The 24,353-nt window shown below is 35.3% G+C and overlaps 1 protein-coding gene across 5 annotated transcripts; it reads right to left on the bottom strand.

Moving 5' to 3' along the window:
- Positions 1-1,248: 1,248 nt before the first annotated feature.
- LOC123683822 (interference hedgehog-like) lies at positions 1,249-23,203 on the bottom strand. 5 transcript variants are annotated; one of them, XM_045622745.1, is made up of 10 exons: positions 22,802-23,200; positions 10,144-10,228; positions 9,616-9,851; positions 8,183-8,630; positions 7,072-8,069; positions 5,684-5,903; positions 5,484-5,519; positions 3,538-3,717; positions 3,304-3,464; positions 1,249-1,948 (listed from the first exon to the last, which is right to left on the bottom strand). In XM_045622745.1, the coding sequence occupies exons 2-10, from the start codon at positions 10,214-10,216 to the stop codon at positions 1,778-1,780; spliced, it is 2,523 nt and encodes an 840-aa protein (XP_045478701.1). In that variant the 5' UTR covers positions 10,217-10,228; positions 22,802-23,200; the 3' UTR covers positions 1,249-1,777. The 5 variants fall into 5 exon arrangements, with proteins under 5 accessions (XP_045478701.1, XP_045478702.1, XP_045478705.1 ...); XM_045622749.1 differs by having other exon boundaries at positions 1,828-1,974; positions 3,414-3,464; positions 22,802-23,203; XM_045622748.1 differs by having other exon boundaries at positions 1,828-1,948; positions 3,414-3,464; positions 22,802-23,202.
- Positions 23,204-24,353: the final 1,150 nt, after the last annotated feature.

The raw sequence follows: 24,353 nt of genomic DNA, 5'->3' as shown, positions 1-24,353 counted from the left end.
TACAAGGCTAATTTAATTGAACTGAATGAAATTTGAACTCGTGGAAGAATATCATTGCCTGAAAATTTCAGGACAATTAGAGGGAATCCATTTTTGGTACCAATTTTTCAGATCAGATACAGTGAATTATAGACCTCATTAAAAATTCTATCATTTAATTTATAAAAAAAATAAATAATAAATCAGCACATTTTGAAAAGTTTATATTACAACATTACATTTTGGGCGGAATTCGAAGTATTGCAGAAATAAATTACATCAGAAATTCTATGTCACTAACAATAAAAAAATTATTATAAAATAAGTTGTACATTAGATGGCAAGCTCTATTTGCAAATATATTTACAAAAATTGATTAGTCACTGATTTTCACTGAAAAGTGAAGGAAGTGAGGATATTCAAGTTAATATATTAATCAATTATATGATCAACAGATATACAGGGTGCTTCTCAATTGAAGGTGAAAAGGAAAATGAGAGATTCCTTGGATGATTTTAAGGAAAAAAATCATAGAATATAGGCGCGCAAACGCTTCCTCTTCGAGATACAGGGTGTTTCTAGTAGCCCTAATTTTTGTGACGATTATACCAGTCCTAGTAATTTTCTTCATTTTTGTTTGTACCTCCAATTTAGGAACACCCTGAATTCATTGTAATAAAATAAAATATACAGGGTGGCCATTTGAAAACGAAACAGACGAGATTACAGACGAAATAAAGTTTTTCGATAGAAATGCTCGGACAGGTCGATTTCTGTTTCGAGGGGGACAACTTAAGATGTAGGTTACGGACGCATAGCGCTTCAACCCTTGCTGCTACAACCCCCACCCCCAATTTTTGAATAGGGAAGATGGGGTGAGTGATACCTCAATTTAAAGGTATTTTTATACTGATTTCAGCATAGTAATTGTTTTTTCATTTTATGCATTAGTTCTCGAAATATTCATGCGTTAGTTAGTTAGGAAGGAAGCCACAGTCATGGTTGTTTTGAAGCTCAAAATGTCTATTTTTCACAAAACACTACAAGTGCCATGAAAACACCACTTCATTTTCAAATACTTAGTTAAGAATATTTCGAGAACTAATGCATAAAATGAAAAAACAATTACTGTGCTGAAATCAGTATAAAAATACCTTTCAAATGAGGTATCACTCACCCCATCTTCCCTATTCAAAATTTGGGGGTGAGGGTTGTAGTAGCAAGGGTTGAAGCGCTATGCGTCCGTAACATACATCTTAAGTTGTCCCCCTCGAAACAGAAATCGACCTGTCCGAGCATTTCTATCGAAAAACTTTATTTCGTCTGTAATCTCGTCTGTTTCGTTTTCAAATGGCCACCCTGTATAAAATTTGGGTGTATGCCAAACAAAATGAAACAATTAAATATAATGCAGTTCATATAAATAAAAAAGTCACTATATGCTCAGAATAAATAAGTGATATAGACTTCAAGAATCAGTAAGTTGTGTGTACTAAGCTACCTGTGCGATATAAATTAGAACTAAGTCAATGTACCAATAAATACAGTAGTCACTAGTATTAAGACATTTTTAGATAGTCAAACTGAAATTTTTACAAAACCAATTTATATACAACATTATATACAAAATTTTCAGGATATATTAACGTATTAAATTATCTGTCGAAATTCCTAAAAAAATTACAATTTCATAGTTAATAAATAATATCATCGATCAAATCTTGATCATTTCAAAACGTATCACATTTTAGAACAGTTTTCCATTCTTAATTTAATTCCACACAAATACAAAACTCAATCAAACACAATTCTCACCAGACGTAGAATGTTCCTTACTTTTTTGTTTTCTTATTCTATTTTTGTGAACTTTCCTCTCTGCGGAAGAGGAATCCCCTTCTACGCCACTGACGAGGGCGCTTGTGTTATTGTTTTGAGATGTGAGGCAAGTGAGCTCAATTATGTTTTGACTCTGGAAAAAATCCTAGCTAGAAATTTCTGAAATAAACGAAATTATCCTAAGTTTAGTTGTGAGTAGGTAGCAGAAAATAACAAGCATAAAATAAAATATTAGTTGTTAGTGAAGCAGGAAAAGAGCGAAAGATGGCGTCAACTAAACGGAGAAAATCAGAGAGTTAGCGATAAATAAAATATCCTTTCAATCGGTTTTTTAACAAAATTATTGATGAAATTTATTCAATTTTATTTCCGTTCTGTAAATTTACAAAAAATTGGTTTCCCACAAGGCCAATGTGATTTCACAACCAAATGACATGCATTATACCTACTGGAAATGAAAAAAACATGTTTAATATAAAAGAGGTACTCAAAGCAATCGTTGTTCAATCAAAATTTCTCAAAACCTAATTGATTGATTATAAAGGGTTATCCATGTCATGGTGCGGATTTCACAGCCCTGTTTCAATGACAATGTCAAACAGAACTGTCATTCGAAGAGTCATATGTTTAGTTGAAGGTTAGACATTCAACAATTTGGATGTTTTATCTACTTCTGAACATGTGAAAACTTGTTGACTTTACATAGCCCCACAGAAAGTAGTCTAGCGGTGTTGAATCACAAGATCTTGGAGGCCAATTCACAGGTCCAAAACGTGAAATTAGGCGGTCACCAAACGTGTCTTTCAATAAATCGATTGTGGCACGAGCTGTGTGACATGTTGCGCCGTCTTGTTGGAACCACAGCTCCTGGACATCATGGATGTCCAATTCAGGAATGAAAAAGTTAATAATCATGGCTCTATACCGATCACCATTGACTGTAACGTTCTGGCCATCATCGTTTTTGAAGAAGTACGGACCAATGATTCCACCAGCCCATAAAGCGCACCAAACAGTTAGTTTTTCTGGATGTAACGGTGTTTCGACAAACACTAGAGGATTAGCTTCACTTCAAATGAGGCAGTTTTGTTTGTTGACGTAGCCATTCAAGCAGAAGTGCGCTTCATTGCTAAACAAAATAAAATGGACGTAGTGCGCGATACGTATTCCGCACAGAACCATTATTTTCGAAATAAAATTGCACTATTTGCAAGCGTTGTTCAGGCGTGAGTCTATTCACGATGAATTGCCAAACCAAACTGAGAATAAATCACTCGACAGCTTTTAAATCGGTCGCCACCTTAAACAGTAATGCCAACTTAAAGTTATATACCTCGAAAAAAACACCCGTTATAAGTTTCCTTCGGAACCAAAAACTGGATAACCCTTCTCAATTGGCCGATAAAACTTCTAAAATGCTGCCAATACATCCCACGTAACTCACACATCGACAAGAATCGGCAGTAATCATACAGAAAAAGACCTCACCTTATTCTCATTATCTGCCAAAGGATTAGGGGTTATTGTTATCCTATTAGTAGGTAACACACACCCGTTAGTTCTGGATAGGGTACGAGGATTGACGACGTAGTCATTACCATCAGCCTGGATGTGGTGCTGCTCCTCCCCACTCGGCTTCTGGCGATCGTCTACAAAGAAGTTCAAGAATGTCTGACTTTTGACAAATGTTGTGGTTAGAGGGAAAGGTAATCCCCAACTTACTTTCAGAGTTCATCCTATGCCACCTGCGACATCCTATAAGGACTGCAAGAACGACAAGTAGGAGGCCACCACCCACAACACCAATTGCTATGAGCACGTATAGGTTTCCTACGCCAGGATCACCTTCAGTCGAAGCGACAGTTGGTCCAATCACAGATGGAGGTTCCGTACTAGGTAGAGCTGGAAAACAACAAGATCAGACGTTTCCCTGTACAGGGTGATTCGCTTATCTTGGCAACCACAATCTTCTCGAAAACTGTCAATTTTTTTCTCTAGGAATACCTATAGCATTTTTATTATGCCATTGGAAAGATGCTTTCATTCATTTTTTTCCAAGATCACTTTTACTTCTTCATAGGACATCTACGGTCTCTTTATTTCGACTACCATCTATTGCAAAACAGAGGAAGCAAAGTTGTACAACTAATAAATAATATATTTTAATACCAATAAACAATTTTTTTATAACAAACGAAGCATTTTAAATAATATGTTCTCTAATGCCACCATTATGGTCCATAGATGAATTGTATCTTTATAATTCGTGTATGGATCATAATAATGGCCTAAGAGAATATACACTGCGCAAAAGAATTAACGCACATTATGGAAATCTCAAATTTATTCTACAACTGAAGGTGTTCTCAATGATAATTATTTTTATCAGAATTATGCATGCATATGTTATCCACTTTCAACGTTTTTCTTCAATACAGATGTTTTTTCCCAGCAGGAATAAAAAAAGATGAGATTATCAGATTTTGAATGTATTGGCTCCATTCTGAAATCAGTTGTTCTCGATCAATTCTAGTGATCAATAGTTTTTCTTTCGTTTGATTTTCTACACTCGATCGCTATGCAACGCGAAACACGCAATTTGACCCAAGAGGAATGTGCCCAAGCGATAGTTGTCTCTCTGAATCGCTGCAACATTCTGGTCACACTTGTATGGGAAACTCCAAACCTTTCTGCAATTCTTGTGTATGTCCACCCTTCTTCTCGCAAAACTACAGCTTGGGCTCATTCCTCTTGGGTCAAAAAATACATTTTATATGCCGACACCTCGAACGAATACATTGAAGTATTCACCTCTTTATAATTTGTGTGATGCCTGTAATACTATAAGTTCTCACTTGGATATTTTTAATTGTTCCATTTTAAATATCAGATCACATTATTTTGACTGACTGAGCATTTTTGTTATCGTTTTTTTTTCTCAGAATATGTAATATTAGTGTATACTTTATTTTTCATATGTTCCTTGTTCTGTAGTTGGGTTTAAACCTGTAGAACATTGTATATATTAAATAAATAAAAATAAATAAATAAATAAATTGCGTGTTTCGCGTTGCATAGCGGTCGAGTGTAGAAAATCAAACGAAAGAAAAACTATTGATCACTAGAATTGATCGAGAACAACTGATTTCAGAATGGAGGCAATACATTCAAAATCTGATAATCTCATCTTTTTTATTCCTGCTGGGAAAAAACATATGTATTGAAGAAAAAGGTTGAAAGTGGATAACATATGCATGCATAATTCTGATAAAAATAATTATCATTGAGAACACCTTCAGTTGTAGAATAAATTTGAGATTTCTATAATGTGCGTTAATTCTTTTGCGCAGTGTATTATTTACAATGAGAGAAAAAAGTTCTGGAGAAAATTGTGTTGCCAAGATAAGTGAATCACCCTGTACAGTGTTTCGCAAACCGCTATGAAAAATTAGTAGTGGGCAAATATATGCTTAATTCTATACATATTGCGTTCCCCCATGTGAATGCCAAACAGCTTGATGGTTTAACAGGAAAAGAAGAAGCTCAAACGCAATAAAACTTAAAAAAAAATTAAGTGCGGAAAATTATAGCATGAGTTGTTGAGTGCTGGTTTAATAAATGTTCCTACGTGACAGTTAAAACGAAATACTTCCTCAGTTACAACTTACCAACAGGGTTTGTAATTGTCTTTATTATATCATGGTCTGAAATATCGAAAAAAATTTGAATTATTGCTCTGGTTACCTGATCCGCCGTTACATTCCTCATATATTTTTTTAATTCTTTCATACGAATTGTATTCGAATTTTATACGAAAAGGAGGATAACTGCTGTTTCAATTCAATGTACCATAATTTTCTGAACTCACCCTTAGTTTTAGCTTTCATGGTTTGGCTGTATTCACTTGCTGCCTTCGAATTGAAGCTTTGCAACTTTATGTCGTACACAGTGTCAGGCTGAAGATAACCTAAAACGTAAGATTTAACTTGATCTCCATCTACAGTTACCCTAGTATAGTCCCCGGCCAAACTTGCTGATATGAAGCTGATGTAGAAACCATCTATGGTTTTGTTTGGGGATGGGGTATACTGAAACAAGATGGAAAAAATTAGTTGTCCATATAGTCTTCAATTGGATGACTAGACAGAAATAGCTTGGCGAGTGTTCGATAGCTATAGGTGTCCATGTTGCCCATGTTCCATTGCCCTTTATTGTATTTGACCTTGATCTGAAAACTATAGTGGCATCCTAATTGATTTGCAGCTTATGTGCATAGGGCCTCAACTTCTGAATCCAGAAAGAATTTCTATCCTTTTCTGGGCAACCAAGTTCCAATAGAGTAGGTAGTTAAAAGCATCAATGAAATAGGCAAGCATACAAGGTCTGGGTTTCCAGTCACTCAGGAATTAAAGGAAATGAAGAGACTCTTGCCAATCGAAAGAGAAACTCTAGAAGAATCTTCCTAGGTTGAATCAATCTCAAAAGTTTCTTAGAAACCTTGATGCTGCGAGATCTAAGAAGTATCTGGATCTTAGCAAGAATTTGCTGCACCTCTTCACTGGAATCCTTATAGGAAATTGTCGCCTCTGGAAGCAACTCATCAGAATGAGTCTAGCAGAAAATTACGAATGCAGATTCTGCTAGGAGGAGGAAGATACTCCAGATCACTTGGTGAGTAAGTAAGGAAGTAACCTCCTTGAAGCCATTCCAGATACTAGAGTAACTTCCTCGCTTCTACAAGTCTCTTGTCCAAAGGAGGAGGTGTACGATATTCTTGCTAAGATCCAGATACTTCTTGGATCTTGCAGTATCCAAGTTTTGAAGAAACTTTTTGGAATGGTCCAACCTAGGAAGATGTTTCTCTTTGGGCTTTCTCCTTCTACTGGAACTCTCTCTTGTAGGTACCTATATCACAGAAAGGTTCTGGGACAATGCAAGGAGTTTGTTCTCATTTTCTAGCAATTGTGTTGACTTCTTAATTAGTCTTCCGTGTGGATGTATCTTTGCCTGAAAGACATTTGGAGAGAGGCCTAACGATAGTGAACATTTGGTTTTCTCGATGCTAGTTTCCTTTGTATAATACTTAGATAATATTAGAATAACTTTCACTTTCTGGTAATATCACCAGAATATTCTATTAATATGGGATAGAAATTGACTTAGTCGAGCTTATCTTCAGTGACCTTCACTTTCAGCCATTGATCGAGCAGCCCAACGAGTTACATACCCTAAGAATATCTCTAAAAAATAACTCACCTGCCAATGAATCTTCACAGCTGTAGTATTGATCGCTTCTGTTCTGGTTATCAAAGGTGCAGGCGGTTTATTATCTTCATCGAAGTCCATTCTTCTCAGATAGAACTTATCGGAGTTATTACTAAGTTTATTATCGTTATTACTGTATACGGCAGCAATTCTAAACCTATAAACGTAATCTGGCTTCAAGTTGGTCACGTCATAGCTTTGGATATGGGGCGCAATATCTTCGTTGCAAGTCTTCCATCGGGAACCCTTGTTCCTGTGGTGTTCGTTATGCTGTAAAGGTCCCAACTCCCTATATTGAACCTTGAAGAACATGATAGGCAGTCCGGTGTTAGAGCCTACAGACCATCTCACTACAACAGCCTGATCGTTCAGTCTAGTCACTGTAGGTTTGTTTGGTGGTATCATCTTTGGAGGTTTCAAAGGTTTTGTAGGTTTCCTCACAGGTTTTTTACCACCGTGGCGATGATTGCTTGGTTGCGTTGGTATGTCCAGACTGGTAGCTATCGGTATCACCCTCAAACTCATAGAGCTGTAGACGGTTTTCACAGAATTACTAGCAAAAATCTGTAGGTTTCCAGCGTGTCGTTTCTCCACAGGGTTTATCACAATCTTGTTCTTGGTGGTTTCTATAGCACTGTCATTCCTCACGCTGTATCCGTTCAAGAACCAAGCTATCTTGGGTTCAGGCTTTCCTTTGATGTTGCATTCCAAGTCCAGTCTGTCATTCTGTTTGACGTCGGTGGTGTTGAGGAAACACTCAACGCTTGGTTCTTCGTGAGTTATTATAGTTATTGGATGGGAGAGAGTTCCGTAGTTGTTTGTGTGGTTGCAGATGTAGACTCCTTCATCGGATGTTGTGATGTTGTTGATCTTCAAGCCTCCACTCGTCATTTCTGTACGGTGTTGAGGTAACTGGCCATTTTGCTTGTACCAGAAGACCCTTGGTGTTGGGTTGCCGATGGCAGCACATTCGAGAAAAACTGATGAACCTGTCAACGAATGATATTATCATTAAACAACATTTGGAAGAGTCCCAAGCAGGCATTCTTGAGACGGTAATTGAAAATGTTGACAATTGACGAAATAAAACTTTGATAAACACCTTTGACAACTGTGTAGTTGCTTGGAGGCGTAGCCAAGAAGTAGGGAGTTTTTCCACTCATATAGTTAGTAACTCTCAAATTCAGAGACTCCTTAGACATCCTTCTGGGTACCTCCTGGCTTGTGGGCAAGCTAGCACCACATTTATAAATTCCTGTACTGGAATAGGTGATGTTCTCAATGACCAATGCTTTGATGATACTCGACAGCTCTGTTGGTTCAAGATATTGGTCGTTTTTGAAGTAGTCGACGAAGGGATCTTGATTGTAATATGGCAGTTCGCATCTCCAGAGTACGGTATTGCCTGGAAAAACGTCAACCTTTTTCTCCTCGACTTTGGTGAAATTATCTAAGGTGGCTATAGTTACTCTAGAAGGAACTGAGGCTATCACTGATGCTCCGTAGTAGGCTAGGCACTGGTAGTCCCCAGCTACCTTTTTTTGGGTATCCTAAAAAATAAGTATGATGAGTGAAATAGTTGAATTTTATTGAGTGTTTATAAAGGGTGTTTTTTTTTTGGAGCTATAGAACTTTAAATTGCAATAAAACAACGATTGATTATTCGATTGACATGAATTTTATTTATCCGCAAGATAATCTTGTGGCATTACATTTTAAATATGATTTCTGGCATATGACCGCCACGGCTGGCTTGGATGTAGTCCAATCTGGACGTCCAATTTGTGGCCGTATATCGGCAATAACACGGCGAATGTTGTCTTCCAAATGGTCAAGAGTTTGTGGCTTATCCGCATAGACCAATGACTTTACATAGCCCCACAGAAAGTAGTCTAGCGGTGTTTAATCACAAGATCTTGGAGGCCAATTCACTGGTCCAAAACGTGAAATTAGGCGGTCACCAAACGTGTCTTTCAATAAATCGATTGTAGCACGAGCTGTGTGACATGTTGCGCCGTCTTGTTGGAACCACAGCTCCTGGACATCATGGTTGTTCAATTCAGGAATGAAGAAGTTAGTAATCATGGCTCTATACCGATCACCATTGACTGTAACTTTCTGGCCATCATCGTTTTTGAAGAAGTACGGACCAATGATTCCACCAGCCCATAAAGCGCACCAAACAGTCAGTTTTTCTGGATGTAACGGTGTTTCGACATACACTTGAGGATTAGCTCAACTCCAAATGCGGCAGTTCTGTTTGTTGACGTAGCCATTCAATCAGAAGTGCGCTACATCACTAAACAAAATAAAATGGACGTAGTGCGCGATACGTATTCCACACAGAACTATTATTTTCGAAATAAAATTGCACTATATGCAAGCGTTGTTCAGGCGTGAGTCTATTCATGATGAATTGCCAGACCAAACTGAGAATAAATCACTTGACAGCTGTTAAATCGGTCGCCATCTTGAACAGTAATGCCAACTTAAAGTTATATACCTCGAAAAAAAAAACACCCGTTACTAACTTACCTGAACTTTAACTTTCAAGAAACTTTTTCTATCTTCTACGTGATCTGGATTGATTAAAATATAAGGTGCTGTATTGAGATCGATGATCGCCTTAGAATTATACATATCTTTGTTGGAGAAAGGATAGAACTTCCAAAGGAATTTATCAGGCTCTATGTTCATATTGCAGGTTAGTTGTGTTTCGAAATCTATGGGCAATATCACATTTTCTGGTTCGTTTACCATGTACTCGTGATCTGAAAAGCACATAAATCTAATAAGGAAACCATTGAGGAGAAAATAACTATCCGATAATTTGATAGGAAGGTTTCACAACGTTCTCTATATTTTTGCTACTGATTAAAGAAAGACAGAGTGTTCTCGAATTTGAGGTACAAAGGAAAATGACAGATTCCTTGGATAATTTAATAGAAAAGAGTCCTATAAACAAGGTGGTGAAACAGGCAAGTACTAACTAGGTTGTCTTCATATTCAATTATGATGAAGTAAATTGATATCTAGAGAAAATACGAAGTACAAAAAGCTCACCTGATCTCACAGACGTAACCCAAACCAATAATGTGATGAGGATGTTTAACAGGCCTCTTATGGAACCGTCCATAATTCTGCATCCCTGGAAAAAAACTGAACCTTTGAATTTTGCCTCTTACAATTTATATGGCTTAGTACATCCTTTGGTACTTCACATATACGGACCACCCTAGGTCGTCAACGCCAGCTAGTATATTGAATTACAACCCCTATTATTACAAAACCTGCTTCAAATTGATTGAAATCAGATCACTACAAAAGGGAGTGAAGTGAAGGTATGTACCTACATGGAAAAGATGAATTAATGAGATTTTTTTGTGTTTAACATTGAATTATGATTGTCTAATATATTTTCCATAGTATAGGAATGTCAATTTTTCAATTTTTGATACCCACATATCACATTAACCTGAATAATTCAGCTACTGAATATGACATACAATCAGGCCTGCTTTACAGTCCTATGTTTTGTAAGTTGAAACTAACGTGGGTGATAGGATTGAGAAACTCCTAATATCAAAACATAATAACATGAAAATTCCCACTTGATCTAGTATTGAAATCAAAGGCGTGATAAGTAGATGAGCCTAGAGGCGTGGCTAATCTGTTTGCTTTTGCGCGAGAAAATCAAAATTAAGGTTTTTCCAATGAGAAGTTTCATTTTGATATTAAATCAAAAACCTGTATATTTCAAGATTTCATTTATGTTTCAAAACGATATTAGTAAAATTGCCATAGCAACTGCTACGGTTGCAGAACAATATTCTTTTCATTAAATTCTCCAATACCAATTCGCAAATTTGTTGATGTATGTCCTTGATAATTCTCTCTGAGGTCTTGAATTGATTGTGGAGCATTGGCATAGACTTTGTTTTCAACGTGGCTCCAAACAAAAAAGTCCTAAGGTGTTAAATCACAAGTAGGGGTTCATCAAGCCAAATAGCTTGACATTTTAACAAAATACTTGACTTGAAAATCAAGCTAGTGAAAAATTGAATACTTGAGCTTGGCTTGATTTCATTTTAGATATTTATTGCTTGACTTGATATCAAGCTGCTTGATATTATTTGAGCTTGATATGCACGCGTTGCGCGGCATATATTTCTGGAATCTCGTGCGCGATTAGACTAAATAAGGGGATTCCCCGAGCGCCGACAGACTGAAGCATTCGCCAATGTGACTTTATTAGTAATTTTCTCACATTTCTAAGAAATCTATTGGTAGATTTTGGTAGTTTCAGAAATAACTTTCCAAACTTGGCCCAAATGGCCCAAGAATTTTTTATCAACGCCAGTATCTTCAACTCCTGTTGAAAGAAAATTTTCTAGAGCTGCTCTTACAATTACAAAATCCCGCAATAGGCTAGGCGACAAATCTATAGGATGCCTTATGTGTCTTAGATCTTGGATGGAAAATTATGAAATGAAACAAAGCCTGGAGGTTTCTCAATATTAAGAAACTTTATTTTTTTATTATTTTTTATCTTGTTTTGATTTATAGTGATTTAATTCATGTTTTTATTTGAAAAAAGTTATTACAATAAGTTTAATAAATAAAAGATTTGTTTGCAAGGTTCCTTCTCATTTAATCATTTTTTTATTGATGTTATGCGACACAATAAAACTGCTAAAAATCAAGTAGTTTGATATGATTCGAGTACTTGATAAATGAATTGACTTGACATTAAAAACTACTACTTGACTCGATTTCAAGTCAAGCCCAAGTCAAATAGCTTTAATATTAAGTCTGGTCAAGTATTTATTTATCAAGTACTTGACTTGACATTGAAAAACTACTACTTGACTTAATTTCAAGTCAAGCCCAAGTCAAATAGCTTTAATATCAAGTCAGGTCAAGTATTTTTTCATCATTTACTTAAATCGACATTGAATAACTCTTACTTGACTTGAACTTGAGTTGATTTCAAGTCAAGTCCAAGTCAAATAGCTTTAATATTAAGTCAGGTCAAGTATTTATTTATCAAGTACTTGACTTAACATTGAAAAACTACTACTTGACTTAATTTCAAGTCAAGCCCAAGTCAAATAGCTTTAATATCAAGTCAGGTCCAGTATTTATTCATCATTTACTTAATTTGACATTGAATAACTATTACTTGACTTGAACTTGAGTTGATTTCAAGTCAAGACCAAGTCAAGTAGCTTGAATATCAAGTCAAGCCGTGAATTCCTAATTATCATTTAAATTTGTGCAGTGGTAGAAAAACATATTGATAATTATTTTGTCAAAATTTTCCACCAACGATCTCGAATCATTCTTACCTGCCCAGCTCGCAGTTCTCTAAATAAGTCGCTCTTAACCGGCACATTTTTTTTTTTTACTTTCAGGTCTTTTTGTAATTGACAATTCAATTCAACAGAGTCGCGAGCTGGCCGATTCTCGGAACGTTTTACGTTTCCCTTTTGTTTCGCCGCTTGCTCGGCTTGTTTCTTTTTGCCTGGTGACATTTTTAACTCAATTTAACAAGGTTCCGACCGCTTTTTTTTCGGTGGCTCTTTCCAATCGTTTATTTATTGAAATTGCGATAACCTTGCTGCCCGTTTACTGGAATGCTGAATATTTCCATCGCCCGGACTGGCTAGTTTGCTACCCGGAGCCGGCCGCGATGAGAAAGATGGGAATATATTTATAGAAATGCACATTCAGTTATAGATCTCATCACGTCCAAGTCGAAGGACCAACAGCCTAATGGAAAAATTGTTACCGGTTAATCTTTCTGAATTTTTCGTATGTTGTAGAATATTACCTTTTGAACAAGAAAGTCTATAGGTCCAACTCAATCCTATGACTGGTTTTCGAGATACAGGGTGTCGAAGTTGGAAAATGGCATCTCTTTAAAGCAACATTTCTCGTAGGAAAACATCTTGAATGAAACACTTTTGTGTGAAAAACATTGCTTATCAATAAGGCTTTCATTTTAGACGGGTTTTTAATAAAAATTATTGTTAGATACGCGGTTCATGATTCACCCTGTAATTGAAAAAGTCGTGCGTGGAATTTTCAAATTTTTTGTCATTACTCTTAGTTCGAGTACACTATTATAATGTCAAATAATATTGGATTTGCTATGACCAGTTTTTGAGATACACTGGGTGATATATTAAGAGAGGCGACTGTTTTTACAAAAGTTGTTTACGATGAAAATTTCATACAAACGGTACGAGACACGTTGGCCTTTACTTACTGTTATTTCATCATTATAAAGGACGTTTTTTTTAGAGCTATAGAACTTTAAATTGCAATAAAACAACGATGGATTATTCGATTGACATGAATTTTATTTTTCCGCAAGATAATCTTGTGGCATTACATTTTAAATATGATTTCTGGCATATGACCGCCACGGCTGGCTCGGATGTAGTCCAATCTGGACGTCCAATTTTCGATGACTTTTTCCAACATTTGTGGCCGTATATCGGCAATAACACGGCGAATGTTGTCTTCCAAATGGTCAAGGGTTTGTGGCTTATCCGCATAGAACAATGACTTTACATATAGCCCCACAGAAAGTAGTCTAGCGGTGTTAAATTACAAGATCTTGGAGGCCAATTCACAGGTTCAAAACGTGAAATTAGGCGGTCACCAAACGCGTCTTTCAATAAATCGATTGTGGCACGAACTGTGTGACATGTTGCGCCGTCTTATTGGAACCACAGCTCCTGAACATCATGGTTGTTCAATTCAGGAATGAAAAAGTTAGTAATCATAGCTCTATACCGATCACCATTGACTGTAACTTTCTGGCCATCATCGTTTTTGAAGAAGTACGGACCAATGATTCCACCAGCCCATATAGTGCACCAAACAGTCAGTTTTTCTGGATGTAACGGTGTTTCGACATACACTTGAGGATTAGCTTCACTCCAAATGCGGCAGTTTTGTTTGTTGACGTAGCCATTCAACCAGAAGTGCGCTTCATCGCTAAACAAAATCAAATGGACGTAGTGCGCGATACTTATTCCGCACAGATGACAGAACCATTATTTTCAAAAAAAAATTGCACTATTTGCAAGCGTTGTTCAGGCATGAGTCTATTCATGATGAATTTCCAAACCAAACTGAGAATAAATCACTTGACAGCTGTTAAATCGGTCGCCATCTTGAACAGTAATTCCAACTTAAAGTTATATACCTCGAAAAAAAAACACCCTATATTACCTGCTATCGTGTTTACAGATAAAATCGAAGATGGATTCTTCATCAGTTAGTCGATCTTTATTGTTTGAGTCCATATATGGCTCAAAATTGAAAATTTTCACAAATTTGAGTAATCCTTTCTAGAACCAATTAAGAATCTCTTTTAAAAGAATAAACGAATTTTTTCTTGAGATAGAAAAAAATTCCAAACGAATATTCTCGACACTGGAAGTGAATCATCCCATACGTCTCACAAGAGAAACCAGTTATAGATCACTATCGCTGGTAGCATTTATCCTCATCATCATGCGATACCATACGTTCGTTTTTTACCGTATAGACATTGGCCAACTCGAATCTTACAATTTTTTGTATCGATAATGAAATTCGAATATTTCCAAATACGACCTTTTTATTCACTTTGATGTCTGGCATATTATATTTTTCGGTTTGTAGGCAGAGACATTCATATTTTCTACTTCCTGTACTTTTCGAGATACAGGGTGTTTCTTGTAGTCCTACTTTTTTGTAATAATTATACCAGTCAATCGAATTTTTATTAATCTTCGCTACAGATTGGTTAAACGTTTAAATTACATAAGATCACTTCTCTCGCATTTTCAAATTTAAATTTTTGGTTGCTCTCTATTTCTGTTCGAATTCCTCAACTATCCCAGTCTAGACTGAAATCTACCAAAGGTTATTAAATTAAACGAAAATGAAAAATATAATAAGCAAACATTTTGTGGGCAACAATAAGATTTCACTATAGATCTGTCGATGGGTGTCAACCTTTAAGCTGGTACAGACAAGTCTGGTATTTCGGAAACAAGAAAGATTCCCATGACCCTGATGAGCAGATCAACGTCTACTAAGCATTACCGCATCGTTGGATTTGCTCAATAGCAAAAAAGGGGCGCCTAATTCGCTTCAGTGATGAGGCCCATTTTCACCTCAGACTCCTCAGAGGCTACGTTAACAAGCAGAATTCTTGCATTTGGGGCTCTGAATATCCTAGAACGATTGTTGAAAAGCCTCTCCATCCTCAAGAAAAGTTTCCTGGTCGTATTATTTCTCGTAGAGGTGATCACAATTGGCCACCGAGATCTTGTGATTTGATACCTTTAGATTTTTTCCCTGGGTTCACGTGAAAGATGAGGTATTTATGGAAATGCACTGGTAGAACTCGTCAAATGGAATGGTTACGAAAATACATTGTTATATCAACATGATAAATGATTTAGTAGTAGGCTGGAGCCAAAATTGTCAAATAATATTGTTGACAGTTGACTTGAGGTTTTAAAATCATGTAGAACAATTTCTACAGACATTGCCAGTTGTACACTATGTAGAGTATTGGTATCAGCATGATTATTAATCAATAGGACAACACTTATCAAACAGGATTTAGGTTTTTACAAACATAAAGTGATGGTTTCACATAACAACTAAAAGAAGTAACAAGTTATCTGGCAATACGCTCTATTAGTGATGACGTTACACATTACACACCGCCATTTTAGTTCTCCTGTCAGTGTTCGGAATCCAAACAAACAAATTGTCATTCAAATTAGTACGTTGTTGTTGAAGAAATTGGCTTATTTTGATAAATAAGATTATTTAAGGAACGATTTTACTATTAATTGATAGACAGAAGGCACGAGATTAATGCCAGTAAGTTCGAACTTGAAGTTCAACTAATCAATACGGCTTTTTACAAAATCTGGGGAATGATACAGGATTCAAACTTACTGGTATTAACCTCGTTCCTTCTGTCTATCAATTAATACTGAAATCGTTCCTCAAATACTCTTATTCATGAAAATAAGCCAATTCCTTTAACGACACCGTACTAATTTGAATGACAATTTATTTTTTTGGATTCCGAACACTGACAGGAGAACCAAAAATGGCGGTGTGTGACGTCACACTAATAGAGCTACTAGGTACTTAAACAGAAATAAAAAGGAAGTCCAAATTTGCGTAACTAGACTCGATATATTTGTACAGTGTGATACATTGTTGAATTCGTAATTATTTTTTTTTACCTCATAAGGAGAATCAATATGGCCATAAGAAGAAAAATTCACTATAGCGTCTCTGAAACAATGGAAAACAGAAAAAAATCCGACGATACCATTAGAATCTCTATATTGGATAATGGCTACAATCCGAATTTCGTGAAGTTATCTCCAGAAACAAATGAGTTAAACAGAAAAAAAGAAAATCTCGATTTTCAGTTTTTTCGAGAAATCTTGGGAACCATTGGAGATATTTTGGATCTGTTAGCACCAACACACTTATCCCTAAATAAAGCAACTTTTTTCATATCCCTGCAGTGTCCCTCTAAACAGTTCTAACCCTGTATATCAAAATGAAATCTCTTATTGGAATACCCTATATAAGAGAGGTGGTTATCAACTTCCTCTTCTACCAAGGTAGAATAGTTATTTATAATACAAGTGCAGAAGGCATTGGTATTCTTCCACGAGTTCAAAATTCAAAAACGAGCCACGAAGTGGCGAGTTTTGGAATGAACGAGTGGTAGAATGAGCCTTCTGTACGAGTATTATACATTATTTTCTCTAATTCATTGCATTCTCATTGAAATTAATGAAATATTTCCATAAATATAATTTAGTGATTTTTGCATTGAAAAATTTTGGTTGGCAGAACTGATTTCTTTAAGGCAAATTGATGAATTGACAGATAAAGCCGTGGCGGAAAGTTCGGAGTACCAACATAGAATAATAAAATATAACCATGAAAACTGTGCGTTTCTGATATATTCTCGCACGATTTTGTTCTGCAAGATGTGGAAGAATGAACGGAATAACCACAGAATTAGAGAAAATACATTCAACAACAGATTTGCTTAAGAATCCAATTAATAGAATTTCAAATATAAAATTCGAAAGAGCAAAATTGAGAAAGAATCAAAGAATTAAGAAAAAAGAGAAAGAAATTAAGCCTGAAAAACAACATAACAATCATTGGAAACCTGAAATTTTAAAGCTATATCCGTTCTTTGTGAACATTTTAATTTATTGAATAGTTCTATTGGTCTATTGTCAAAAATAAAATTTTGCAACCGTGTAGAACCAAAAAAAATTGAATTGATCTGATCGAACCACGTGATATCAATGATGCGTTGGCAGGCCTTCTAGTGGTATTTATCCAGACACCTCGAATTCTTTTGATTTATAGACCGCTAGAGTTTATTATGTCGAATGTATTGCAGAGTTCGGCGCTAGTCTGTATCTCGATGGGAATCTCTTAGTTTATGGTACCATCGAACGTGGTACCGGCTCCCAAGAATGCCGTTCAGGGTCCTTTGCCCTGTTCCATTGCTATGCGGGCACTTGGCCTCCTGCCCCGTTGCCAAGCTCGTGTCCGATATCGAGAATCAAGTGTTTATTCGGAAATATTTCCACTTGTAGAAACTCACAAGTTTTGGGTACGGAAAACGAATTTGAAGCAATTTTTATGGTAGTTTCCTTAAAGTTATAAACATAGATAGAGGAAGTAGGGTAAATGCACTGGTTAGCCGACCGGCACTGGTTCTCGACCATTCCGTGATTTGAGATAAAATAATAATAAAAATATATCATGTAGTGCAAAATATTTTCGCGGTATGTGTTCTCGACCATTCTACCCTTCCAAGATAGTTTGCATAGTAGTGGTATAGGTCAAAGTTTTCGCGCTAAAAATTACTTTATAATCGTCTATCATAGAAAAGGGTTCTTTCTCGTCCTCTCTTAGAAAAGTGCTTTGTGGTATATGACCAGAAAATAGTAATTATTTCTTATTTTGAATGAATTATGTGTGTATATTTTGTTCTATATCAACTATAAGATATATTTTTGAGTGTATTTCAATCAAGAAGCAAATAAATTAATATTTTTTTGTTCAATATTCGGCGGTCGCGAGCTACTATTATTAGTGGTCGAAAACTAACACAAAAATGGTCGAGAACTCTGCGGCGTGGTCGAGAACCGAAGATTATTGAGATTTTCTATATGTTTTCACATTTCAAAGGTAAAATGCAGAAAGAACGCTTAAAATTATATGACAAATCATTTAAAACTCGCCAAAGAATCGATGAAAACCAACACCATTAAAATTTGATAAGTTTATGTGTGAAAAAATCGTGCTCGAAATCGATGTTTCTGTTAACTGGTCGAGAATCAGTGCATTTACCCTATACGCAATTTTTACATGTCCCCAACATGGTTAGATTACGTTGTCGGATTGTAATGTATTTTCAAATCCACAATTCTACTATATCGTTATGAATGTATATTATATCGAATGAAATATATTTATTTCAGTGATTCCCGATTAAATATCCAAATTTGAATATTTGGAATCAGATATTTTTCCTAATTGTCGAATTTATAATAAGCAGACTATGTATTATTTTCTGTATCTACCTGCTGAAATCCAAGGTTTGGCAACTTTGGCTCTCCTAGTGTCATCGGTTGTTTCACGTCGTTTGGCGCTCTTGAAGTTTGTTTTCTGAATTTCTGATATAATTAGGTATTTATTTCGATATATTTTGAGTTAATATGAAACGTTGATTCACTATGGGACTTAAGAAGTGCATTCTTTGTGGAGAAACTCGCGAATTGAGTGAAATATCGTACCGCTGATATGTTTTCATTTCCGCGATCTTCATGTCTAATTTGAAAGTTCATGTTGGGGACGAAATTGGTTACTGAAAATGTCATATGCTCCCTCTATCTATATTAGCATATCACATGATGTAAACTTCAAGTTGAAATATACATATATGTAAAATTTTGGTTGAATATCTAGCGGAGAAATGTGCTATGAAAAAAAACTTGAACACCCTGTATCTCGAAAGCAAATCGTTTGCGGGCTCATGTTTATATAACTTTTTTCCTCAAAATGATGTGACGAAACTGTAATTTTCTTTTGTACCTCCTGCATATTTGGAAGAGTTAGGTGAATCTGAATCAGCTGACATTTTGGATGTACCTACACCGTATTTGTCAGTAAATCTAGTATATCTAATTTTTTTGTAATCAATCTATAATAGTGATCTTATCTTCAGGTGATAAAACCACTCAGTTACGCTTTGATACGATAAAGTAATGTAACAATAATTCTAACATTACTTTATCGTATCAAAACGTAAGATAGATACGAATTTTTCCTATCTATCTGAAACAATAACAAAATGCAGTGTGCAGACATCGGATGACGTTCTGATTTCCGATACCTTGTCGAGTCAGGGACGTCCCAATAATCGGGAATCCCTATAAAAGAGGTCCGAATAATGGGACCTCTACTCTACAGGGTGTTCCTGAATTGGAGGTACAAACGAAAAGGACAGATTGCTTGGATCATGAGATCAGGAAAATGAAAGATTTCTTGGGCTATTTTAAGGAAAAATGTTTGATAAACATGCGCTCAAAAACGCTTTGTTTTCGAGATACAGGGTGTTTCTTGTAGTCCTACTTTTTTGTGATGATTAGACCACTTTATCGAATCTTTATTAATCTTCTTCACAGATTGGATGAATAAGTACCAAAATTCATAATTTATTCATTCATCACAGCTTACTAACTGGATCTTTATAATAATTTGGAATTTCCCGATTATTACTAGGGAATTGTTTGAAATTTTTTTCTCGAAATCATAGCAGATACGACAAAACTGCAAGAAACCAAAGAGTGTAGTACTGGACCAAAGTTTCTTATTACAAATTCCTAAACAACCAATGGTCCACGAAAAAAAAAAGTTCTGGAGAAAAGAAGTGGATACTGTTCCAAAAAAAAAAACACCTTGTAGAGGTGTTAGAGGCCCTTCCCTTCATGAAATATTCAACTCGAATTCGGCACAGATATTCCAATTTGAAGTTTTCATCATGTGATATGCTAATTTCGAACACTAATTTTATGAAGAGAAGGAGCTATGAGAAAAAACTCAAACTCTAACACCCTGTAACTCGGAAATAAAGCGTTAGCGGCCTCATGTTTATAAGACTTTTTTCTTAAAATTATTTGAGGAACATATCGTTTTTATTTGAACCTCTAATTTAGGAACACCTCGTATATGAATTTTAGCTTTGATACTTATGACGTGAATAGATCCCAATTTTATACTCCTTCATCCTCCGATTATCTTAATTGTTTAGTAGTCACTTCTACCTGACCCTATCGGAGATATTGCCCACAAAAACTTTCGGCATTTACAATATGACGTGAGACATCAGTTCTCACTCTAACTGCTTTGGCAACAAAAGCCTTATGTCCCAACAACATTACGCCCATTAGTTTTTTCTAGTCATTGAGGTGAGCTCATTTTAGATTCATCTACCTGAGAGAAAAACTGATCCGAATTGTTTGGCGGAAGTGAAACAACAGTCGTGCATTTGACACATCTCCAATAATGTACCGTACCGACAAGCATACTAATTTTGAGAGTGACTCCACATCCACAAGTGATTCGATAACAACAAACCATACATAATGATCAATATTCAAAGCTTAATATTTTCTACTAGAAATCCTTATATGGTCGTCTAAACGATATATTGCCATGTTATTTAGAAAAAAAGGTTGCCGAGAAGTGGATGCGTGGGATTTCTGGAAATAGATAATGATTATTAAATTACTACTTTCGATTGGAACAGCTACAGGCCATGTTCGATAGCTGCAGAACTAACACAATATAATATAGGCTGTTGCTAAATTGGAGATACAGAGGAAAATGTGAGAATCCTTGGATGATTTCAGGAAAAAAAGTCCTATAAACATGGCCCGAAAACGCTTTTTTTTCGAGATACTTATAGTCCTACATTTTTGTGATGTTTATACGAGATTTTATTAGAGATTGGTTTTAAATTTTTTTGGAATCGGTAGCAATACGACAAAACTACAAGAAATCAATACCAAATCTGGCACAAATAACCTCGGTGGCATACAGGGTGTTCCTAAATTGGAGGTACTAAGAAAAATAGGAGATTCTTCGGGTAATTTTGAGAAAAAAAGTCCTATAAACATGGACTGTTTCTTGTAGTCCTACTTTCTTATAATAATTATACCAGTTTATTGAATCTTCGTTACAGTTTGGATAAATAAGTACCAAAACTTATAATTTATTTAATCTCAATAACAATTTGTATTTTCCTGAAGTTTACTTGAAGATTACTAGAGAATTGTTTAAAATTTTCTTCTCGAAATCAGTTGCAGATACGACAAAACTACGAGAAAGCAAAAAGTGAAGTATCGGATTAAAGTTTGTTACAATTTTTGAACTACCAGTGATCCTACAGTAAAAAAAAAAGTTGAAATAGTTATTTAATCAACAAAAGGATTTTCCAGTGAGAGGGTTCATTTCGATATTAAAAAATAATTTAAATTGTGCTATACAATAATACTTTGAATACCAAAAATGGTACAAATAACCTCAGTAACATACAGGATGTTCCAAAATTATAGGTACAAAGCAAAATGAGAGATTCTTCAGTTGATTTTAATGTCCTATGAACATGAGCCCGCAAACGCTATGTTTTCGAGATACAGGGTGTTTCTTGTGATGATTATACCAGTTTATCGAATCTTTCAATCTTTATTAGTACAGATTGGGTATATAATTACCAAAAGTAAAAATCAATTGATACATCATAACTTTCTAACTGGATCTTTATAATAATATGGATTTTCCTGAGGATTACTAGAGAATTGTTCAAATTTTTCTCTCGAAATAAGTAGCAGATACGACAAAACTACAAAAAACCAAAAATTTTAGTACTGAACCAAAGTTTCTTTTTACATTTTTCTAAACCACAAGTGGTCCATCAAAAAAAAGTTTTGGAGGAAAGAAGCAGGGACTGTTCCAGAAAAATATCACCTAGTAGTTTTGCATTTAAAATTGGCAAATCACATAATGAAGACTTGGAATATCTATGCCAAATTTGAGTTAAATATCTTGTGAAGGGAAGTTGCTATGAGAAAAACTTGAAAATAAATGAAACTTCAACACCCTGTACCTCGAAAACAAAGCGAATCGATTTCTTTCCTACCTCCAATTTAGGAACACCTGTATACCTATTATAAAAAATTATTCGTATGTTTCAACTCATTCTGAATATAACATTTATAGTATTCATTCTTGTTCTAGAAGAGAACAAAATATTTATTGACTGAAAACAAAAATAATAATTGCTGCAGTTAATTGACTAATGATAAAAGCATAACTCCTAATAAATCTGCTCGTAATTCAATACTATGCAATGCAATACAAACTGAGTACTCGAGCAATAAATCTGTACCCAGTAGGCGCCGATAACATTCTAAGAATCTATTATTATTCAATATCGAAGTAAACCATTAATGACATAAACTGATTCCTATCAATATCCCTATTAAAACGCACATCTGATAGTTGTTTTGACAATACCGTCTATGTAAATAAGCCTAACGAATGATTTCGGTAGTAAACAAAGCATGCCAAACTAAAAACTAACCTTATTTTATCGTCGGTTATTCATTGTCAGGCAATTCATAAACTGTCATCCAGGCACATCTCACAGCACACTTCAGTCAGATTTAGGGCAATTCGGACACTTATTTATAAACGAACTGTCGAGAATTTGTTATCGTTAGGAATTCGTCTCAACCATCGAATTCTTTCGCGTTACCACTGAAAACTTCCAAGCGTTTCCTGCTTAAGTCGGCTTGAATGTAAGTGTGACTTGCGTCGAGACATGCGAGGATATCAACTGCTCACGAGATTGTAAGACAAGCTTCACTCGTTCTCTACTACCTACAAGAAGCCGTAGGGTTGTCGGTGGAGTCTACAGCTACAGGTGCTTGGGATCATTGTATCGGTCTTGAGAGGCCATTTCATCAACTTTAATAGAGATGACTTTGCGTCTACCTTAAATTCGAGATCTTGGTATTGTGGTTGCCTACATCTCAGGAATTTCAAGAATGGGTATTATAGTGATAAAAGCAGAGAGCACCTAGGGATTCTCTCTGAAGTTTTCCTATTTTCAATCATCTTTTTCTTTGCTGGATAGCTTTTAAAACCATTTTATTGTTTGTACTTACATATAATATTACAGATTTTGGTGTGCAAGAATTTTGTGATATTGCCGATATTATAGTGGAATTTTCATTGTTGTCAGATCTTTCCTTTTTCTGGAATTATAAGGAACTTTGTTATTTCAATTGGATCAATCTGTATATGTTTTGCCTCTTGAAATCCCTAAAGAAATACTAAATACTTCTTATGTAATGTTCTCTATAGCTAAATTCCACATTTAGATTAGGTATCTTCGCCGTAGTAATATTAATACAGATGACTGTGACTGCTACAATAAAAAAATTGGAAATATATATGAGTAATGTTGATGTTTATTCAAACTCCCAATGAATCGTATATCTGCTGTAAATTGTTATCGCCTTCACTATATGTTATCTGAAATTCCTAAATTTTTTACAACTCAAATGTGGACATATCTCTAATGAAAAACAAATTATTGAAGATTATTGAAATTAAACGAGTTTATTCAATCATAGCCATCTAAATGTATTACCTATTTCAACTTGGATAAAGATAATGTAAATGTATAGCTATAACTCCGAAATTATGGAATTTAGGTATAGAGAACATAACATAGAAAAAATACGCTATTTTTTTAAGCATTTCAAAAATAAAAAAATATACAAACAACAAATTTCATTATTATTCCGGAAAAATGGAAAGACCTGACAACAATGTGAATACTTGCACACCAAAATCTATAAAATCGTGCTATCTGTTTCTGAGGAATTCCAAATTCATGATTCATCAACATATTTTGAATTAAAAAAACCACTTTTTCGATAAATGTGGAGAAATATTTTTCATCTGAGGTGCTTGGGAACAGACACATTCAAATCCTGGAAATGAACTGCAATATACAGGGTGTTCCTAAATTGGAGTTACAAACGAAAATGACAGATTCCACGAAACATTTTAGGAAAAAAGTCTTATAAACCTGGTCCGGAAAACGCTTTGTTTTCAAGATACAG

The sequence above is a fragment of the Harmonia axyridis genome, chromosome 7 (genome assembly GCF_914767665.1).
Source record: "Harmonia axyridis chromosome 7, icHarAxyr1.1, whole genome shotgun sequence".
In the NCBI taxonomy this organism is placed as follows: domain Eukaryota; kingdom Metazoa; phylum Arthropoda; class Insecta; order Coleoptera; family Coccinellidae; genus Harmonia; species Harmonia axyridis.
The sequence above is the reverse complement of the archived record's forward strand: the minus strand, read 5'-3'. Positions and strand labels throughout refer to the sequence as shown.

Coding starts and splice junctions, on each gene's coding strand:
- LOC123683822 (XM_045622745.1), bottom strand. CDS start 10,216: ATGGACGGTTCCATAAGAGGCCTGTTAAACATCCTCATCACATTATTG. Junction 5,520..5,683: donor CATGAAAGCTAAAACTAAGG/GTGAGTTCAGAA, acceptor TCGATATTTCAG/ACCATGATATAATAAAGACA. Junction 3,465..3,537: donor GCATAGGATGAACTCTGAAA/GTAAGTTGGGGA, acceptor ACTTCTTTGTAG/ACGATCGCCAGAAGCCGAGT.